Source organism: Coturnix japonica, chromosome 1, assembly GCF_001577835.2.
Source record: "Coturnix japonica isolate 7356 chromosome 1, Coturnix japonica 2.1, whole genome shotgun sequence".
Taxonomy (NCBI): domain Eukaryota; kingdom Metazoa; phylum Chordata; class Aves; order Galliformes; family Phasianidae; genus Coturnix; species Coturnix japonica.
The window spans coordinates 139999089-140006717 of NC_029516.1; the positions used below are offsets into that span (position 1 = coordinate 139999089).

Sequence of the window (7629 nt, forward strand, 5' to 3'; positions counted from 1 at the left end):
GCAGTCCATGAGCTATATGGAACCAGAGAGAGGGTACTATAGAGCTTATTTTTATCCTCCTTGAGGCCAGACCAGTGAGAGCAGAGAACACAAGATGTGTGGGACTGGAAAAAGAGAGCAGCAGAGAGAATGAGTCCTCAACCTTGCAGCTCTGGTGTTGACCTGGGAGAGCACAGACTAGGTTTTGGGTCTCTCTGAGGGTGACTTTGTCCTTTTTCTTGGTCTAGTGATCCACCCCAATGGGCTGGAAATAATGACAAACCACAATAACAATAGCGAACTAAACAAAACAAGTATAAACAGAAACAACAACTGAGGCTGGGAAGAAAAATGGCCTTTGGGGATATTATTTAAAAGAGACTTCAGACTTTGATTTCCCAGGCAGAAAAGATGGCAAATCAACCAATATGATTCCTCAGTTCTTGAGAAAGAGGCAAACCATATTTTCCTACAGCTTCCTGTAGTTGAAGCTGTTGAGCTTCCTGTACTACAGTAAAAAGAGTAAGGCAGGAAAATGGGGTCAGCCCAAGAAGCAAGGCTGAAAACCTCATGACTCTGCACTGAACAGCTGAATATTTTTGAGCTGTGAGAATCCCCCTTGGCATCACATGCCTTTGCCCTGTCCCATGGGAAGGAGAATGCTCTCACAAGTTTCCTGAGCCCTATGAAGAAAAAAAAAAAAGTCACTGGGTGCAAAAGTTGTTATGCACATAATTATGTCATGTTCTGTGTATTGACACAAGTACTGTACATAAAGAAAAAAGGAAGTTTGCCCCGGTTATACAATACAGTGTAGGGAGACAGGCAGAAAATAAACAATTCATGCTGCTATTCTTCGTGCCAAGAAGAGAAGTGAACTACAAGGAAGGTATTTCTGTCCAGGTTCACAGGTTCTTCCTTCAACACTGTTGCTCCTCTGCCAGCATTTTATGGCCTGAGTCAAAAAACGAAAGTCACACAAATGACGATAGAAAGAGACTGAGAATTGTGGAAAAGAGACAAAAGATATCACACTTCCATGTTTTATTTCCGAAGTTCTTGGTCTGCACAGAGCATCTTCCTCCATATTCCCTTCAGTTTGCCCTGTCTTCAAATGATGTGAGCAACCGCTGCTGAACCTGAGCTAAGCGAGGTTAACATTCTGCCTGGGAGCAAAAGCACAAGCAGTAACAGCCAGGGCTGGTGCTCAGCTGGTGGCTGGGTTGGACCAACAGGCAGCCAGAGCTTTGGGAGCAGTGAGAAATAAGAATTAAGCATGAGATGGATGGGCAGAAGAAATGGGCATATGCAGAGACCTGGAAAGAAAAGTAAAGCTGAGAGAGAAGGAATTCTGCTTTGACAAGCTACACCAAAAATTACATTCCAGGATGCAGTCTGCTAACATGTGTGGAGGTTCTTCTGTAGAAATAAATCATGGTTTTAGCTTGGCCAACTGAAAAGTTTCTTTTCCTAATTAGCTTTGTTGCTGTAATGTGAATGTCCTTCCTTCTCCATACAACCCTCTCACTCTCTACCAAATTTTTTTGAACACATAAAGACAAAACCTACTCTTTGGAAACTGAATTTAATTGTAGCATTTTCCCTCAGTATGTATACATAGCAAGGAGAACAAACACATAAATTTCTCTTTTTGTATAGAAATTTTGTGAGGATGAGTAGTAATATGCATTTTACACTCCTACTATCCTTGCTCAGCTAACTCTGTGAAACTCACTGCCATGAATCAAAAGCATTTGCCAGGAGTCAGAATTAAATTGAATATTCAAGTGAGCAAGCACGCATACACACATGCCAATATATATTTGCATACATATTTATATATAAACAGTAACTATTTTTAAAAAGCACAATGCCAACATCAAATAAATCTTTGGAACCACTGTAGATGAGACTTTGTAGACCTCTCTGCCTAGTCTGCCATGAGTTTCTACAATGGCCTGTATCAGCTCAAATCCCAAATCCCCAACAACAAGCGTTTGTGGGGGTGCTAGAAACACAGCAGATGACAACAACATAATGGTTAGTGGTAAAGGAGAAGAGGAATAAGTAAACAAAAGCAAAGCATGCAAGACACTTTATTAAAAGCATACCCATTGGGCTGCTTCTCCTGCTTACAGCGGCCAATAAATTCCCCCTGCCTTCATACACTTAAAGTGCCAGGATACATTATTCAGCACATGAGTAATTCACCACATTCTTCTGGATACTAGTCACTCTTTGAGCTGGACTCTCTTTCATGAAGTTCAATGGCAAAACCATTATTGTGGTTATACAGCGTGGCAGAGCCTCATGGCACCTTGCAGGCCTGAGTACAACAGGAATCCTTGAGAGGTTCCCATGTAGCAAAGGCCACAGGAGGTGGCACCTTACGGAGCTGATTACAAGGATCCTTGAGAAGATCCCATGTAATGAAAGCCACAGGATCCCCATGTAGGCACAAAAGCACCTCTGCTGAGGACCAGGCCCTCAACTAATACAAAAACCACAGGAAGGAACTCAGAACCCAGTGAAGAGACAGCGTGGCTTTCACATGATCACTGGAAAATCCAGTTTGCCAACTGGATTTTCCCTCTTCACGTGGAATGATAATTTGAGTGTCGAATGATAATTTGAGAGCTGGATCTGAGAGCTGCCTCCGTACCTCAGGGGACTCTGCCCAACTGCTTTCAATGAGCAGGCAGGAACTGTGGTAATGCAGCCTTTTCTGGCTGGTGTTGAGACTGGCTGTGCTGTTCAACTGTTAACACCACATACTGGGGACATAGCACTCGCCAGTAAAGCCAGCTTCTCTGCTTTCAGTTTTGTAATGTATTCCAGCACATGAGTCTGCTGTGTGCGTTTTCTGTTTGTGTTAGGCTAAACGCCGCTGAAGTAGATGGACATAATTATGGCCTTTCATTCAAGATTAATACAGGCCTATTAAGCTGGTTTATGCAACCAGGTAGCTGAGCAAGAGAAACATCTAGTAGTATGAAGCAATTTCAGAGGCCGAAACCATGCAATCAGTGGGCCCTCGTTGAGAACAGGCATGGGAAACATAGAAACAAGAACCGTCTTCGTCCACAGAAGACCAAAACAGCTCCTAAACCTACTGCCCATCCAATCCCAAGCACGATGTGAGCTATTTGGGCTGAGTGAAGCGGCCAAGCTTGGCACACCGAATGGCCAGGAATACTGCTGTTATTTACTTCACCCTGTGCTTGGGAAAATAAGCTCTGGTAACTCTCATTTGCCATGACAGCACATGAGTGATTACTGAACGCAGTGCCAACTTCCCCTCCTAGCAGAAAAACTCTAAAGAAACGCAGCACTTCTTCTAATTGCTGGATCAAAAAAGGGTAATGCAGCAGCAATGCTGCTGGGAATTACATTCCATATTCTCCAAAACATTGCTTTAGCGTTTGTGGTTGTTCAGAGTTAGGTTAGATGCAGGCAGGTTATCTTGGCAATTAACTGGGATTTCACTGACTTTACTGATGACTATCCTAGGTATTTTCAAAAAGGAGGAACTGGTTGGTGTGCAGAACCATTTCTGTGTGAATTTTGAGTAAGTTGATAGTTAATTTACCGATTTGGAATAGTAAACAAAAGTTGCATCGACATTTTTATGGGTCGTAAGATGTATTTATTTTGAGAAGTTCAATATACCCATTTTCTTTAAGCTTGACAGAAAGGATTGGAAGACAACTGTAGCCCCAGATCTGTACGCATATCAACTTGAATTTCTAGCTCAAACAATACTTCTACCTTCCAATAAAAAATACTGAAAAGGAGATGTGGATTGTTGGGGGGGACATGACATTGAATAAGACTTCTTTGGGACCCTCCTGTTTTTCTGGGACATGAAGGGGACTTTGGGAGGAGAAAGTACTTTTGGGCAACACTAGATGGGTGTGAACAGCTTTTACCCATTTTGAAAGTAGGAGAGAACTCCTATAGTTCTTGTATACATGCCATGAGTATTTTTCCTTTCCAGCTACGTGTCTGTGGATGGACTACTGGAATTATTTTCAGGCTACTGCACAATTCTGTTAAAGTTCTAGTGGCAGAGAAGAGCCCTGAAGTAATAATCTTTTCACATTTATTATTTTAAAGAGGGCTGGACACAGAAGGGCAAGGTACTTTCCAAAGAGACAATCCCTCCTATAAAGAACAGCCATTCTTGGCTTTATATTGCTGCGATTTCCAGCTCATCCTGCAAAAACACAAAACTTACAATTGTCAGGAGCTACAGAGAACACACAAACGCACATTAGGCACTTTGTTTTATTTTGCAAAAAAAAAAAAAAAAAAAGTCTTTTATATATAAACCATTTCATTCTCTCTCAAAACATTCTACAACTATACAGCTGTTTGCTCCAACATTTGCATAGGAAATACCACAATACAAAAATAAGGTAGGGGGGAGGCAAAAGAAGCAAAACAGCAACCAATTTATGCATGTGTTTCCACGTATAAACATTTGAAGCCTTAGAAAATTATTTACATCATTTGTCAACTATTTACATTAAGAGCAACATTTCTAACTATAACAAACAAAACTATAATTTATCAAGTATATGTAAAATTGTCTTAAAAAAAAAGTCTATCATATACCACAAATAAATAAAGACAAACAACAGTTTTCACAACGCTAGATTTTCCTGCGAGACCCTTTTTTGGTATTTTGATTGTTTATTTTACCCTTTGGTTGACAGCTTAATATTACAGCTTGTGAACTCCAGACACTTTTACTTGGTTTGTTTCGTTTTCTCCTGTTGCCTGGCCAAATCCTGCACAGGCTAACCTCATCTTTGGCCCTTCACTTAATGTTTCAAGGCTGAACACTGTGGATCAAAGTCACTGTTAGCATAAAAGGGCACCACTTCACTGACTTCAGTGGAGTTTCAGCTACCTTTGTCAGCAGTTAATTTTCCCCCGTGCGTATCCATTTGAACAGTGGATTAACTAAACTGCACTGTAATTTTAAATAAAATTACTGTATCCTTTACCTTCTAGTAAATTACACGCAATGTCCACATGAAAACAGATCATACTGGTGCTGAACCAGCTTAGTATGTCCGTATATGAAAATTGCATCCTAAATCCTTCTTTTTAAAGTGATACTAAGTTTAGCTTATAGTAAGAGGTTTAACATTCTTTATACTGTAACTACCCCCCCGTTTAAGCTTCCAACGTTTACTTTCCAGTTCACTTTAAATGTTTTACCCTTTTAAGAAATTTGAAAACAAAATCCTGCTTTGAATATTCAGTGCACACAATCTGAGTTAACAGGTACAAAACATCCGAATGCCTTGCTCATTTCTCTCAAGAGAAATGAAGCTAAGTTGGTACTGGTTTGAGAGGTATTTAAATAACTTTTAGTGTAAATGTGCCGTGTTAACAAATGTAAAACAACTGTGTTTTTTTTTTGTTTGTTTTTTTTGTTTTTTCCAAATAATTCTTAGAAAACTTTTGTTTTAACCCTAAAAAGCTGATTTGCATATTTACAAAATCTTTGTCATAGCAAACATGCAACATACAGAACAAAATGTTTTGTTCTATGGCTGTTTATGAATTTTTCTACGTATTTCATCTCCACAGAACGACTTAACATTTAAAAAAAAGTACAAGTACTAAACAAGTCCAGTAAAACCCTGACAGATTACAATGCATGGCTTTTCCACTGTGTCCATTCATCTATAGTCTCTCATTAATTTGTTTACTAAACATCGTCACCATAATGACACTGCTTTGGTCAAAACACCTAGAGAGAAAAAAAAAATATGTGTAATGCTGCCGTGTGTCAAGACATAATACTTGTAAAGAGATGAAACCTGCTGACTAAAGCCATATACACCATGTGAGCAAACAAATGACTTGAACACTCTGGTACTGTGATAGTGTCTTCCCTTTTTCTGCATAAATATACAAAATATACATTTTCCAGTTTTGAGATTTCTTTTAAATGGATAATCCATCCTCAAAAATTAAACTAATTTTAGTTGTAGGTTGAGAGTCATTAGGAAATTGCATAGATACAGAACGGCCTCGGCAACAACTATGGCTCTCAGTTCTGATGCCTCTTCATGTGCAGAGCCAGGTGATCAGAGCGAGAGAAGCTGCGGTTGCACACGGCGCACTGGAAGGGTTTAGCCCCGGTGTGCTTCCTGTAATGGCGCGTTAATTCGTCCGAGCGCGCAAATCGCCAATCACAGCCCTCCCACGTGCACTTGTACGGCTTTTCACCTGAAATCAGACAGAAGGAAGAGAAACGTCAGCTGTGCATCTTCTGAAGAGTGCCGACACAGGGTTGTAACGAGTGATGCTGCTGTTCAATTTAAAGGAAATGACAACAGAAAGAAAATCTGATGTTTCCCAATGATTCGCTGACACGTTCTGTAGGCCCCAAACAAACAACATTTTCTGTAGGCCCCAAACGAACAGCCCCTTTCTTTATTCTGAGGTTTTTGCTCTGAAAATCTGCGAATTAATACTTGGCTACAATGGCATCAGGAAGAAGAAACTTTCAAACATAAGCTGGTTACTTATACAAATCACAGACAGTTACGATAGAGAAATGAACAGAAGTTTAAAAAAACCCTGCATGAAACTGAGACATACTCCCTCGCATTCATCTCAGTACGAAAGGGAGCAGAGAGGAAAGCAGCCTCACACAACAGGCTGGCCCTGTCTGTAACTTATGCTTGCACCTTTTAAAAAAGGATAATTTAAGTTAGACTGAGCTTTTTTAAGAGAAGCCCGAAACAGGAAGAAAGATTCCTGTAAAGAGTCTTTGTAGTGTATAGATTGGTTCAAGGTCTTCTGAAGCATGAACAAAGGTGCAGTGTATTTCAAATACAACTGGGATAATATTTTCTAAAATGTCAGAGGCAATAAAATCTTGTGGTATTCTGCTTTCAGCTAGCTATATATAGAAGAAAGCATCTAAGAGACCAAAGTCCTTGTTTTCAGAATTAAATGTCTACCATCAGGTGCTTAAATAATCACATTGCAGAGGTGGCAAGTGCTTGCTGTTTCCATCAGGCTGTACTGATACAGAGGGAACATGGCATCTTTGAGAAGTTGCTATGCTAAAGAAACTCTGAATGCTTCTTTGAAGTATCCTGCTAGTCCTGCATATGCTAGCTCAAGCACCCAAAATATATGTGTTCATTCTTTTTACAACTGTAAACGGGGTCTTTGAAGCATGTCTGTAATTTATAGATTTGTTTATTGAAATGGGAGAAGCATGAAGCCACAAAGTCAAGATGACTTTTGTGTGAAGAGAACTTTACATGTTGGACATACACCTGCTCAGGAGCTGGTATGGACATGATGTCACCACACAAGCAAGCTTCGTATAAATAAATAAGCTAAGATTACCTATTTATAGGATATTGGTTGACGCTGGTTGACAAAAACACCTTTCAGTTGGCATAGTCAATTGCTATCTATATCCTTTATATCAATTTGACTCTGGCAAAGAGAAAGAAAACCGAGTTTATCTGAGCACTCAGCAGCAAACTGGAGCAGAATCAGATGAAGACGAGCTTTCAAAAAAATTCTTTCCACCGTGGCTTAAAGACCTTCTCCTTCTCCATCAGGTCCCAAACCTTTACTCTTAACAGCCTCAATCCTACAACTCTA

The 7629-nt window shown here is 40.0% G+C and overlaps 1 protein-coding gene across 1 annotated transcript in view; it reads right to left on the reverse strand.

Annotated features, from left to right (window-relative positions):
• Positions 1-4248: 4248 nt before the first annotated feature.
• Positions 4249-7629, reverse strand: part of KLF5 (Kruppel like factor 5) — a 19045-nt gene continuing 15664 nt past the window's right edge. The window contains exon 4 of the mRNA XM_015851646.2: positions 4249-6228. Within this exon, the coding sequence (XP_015707132.1) occupies positions 6050-6228 (179 nt within the window). The 3' untranslated portion in view covers positions 4249-6049. The remainder of the gene's footprint in view (positions 6229-7629) is intronic.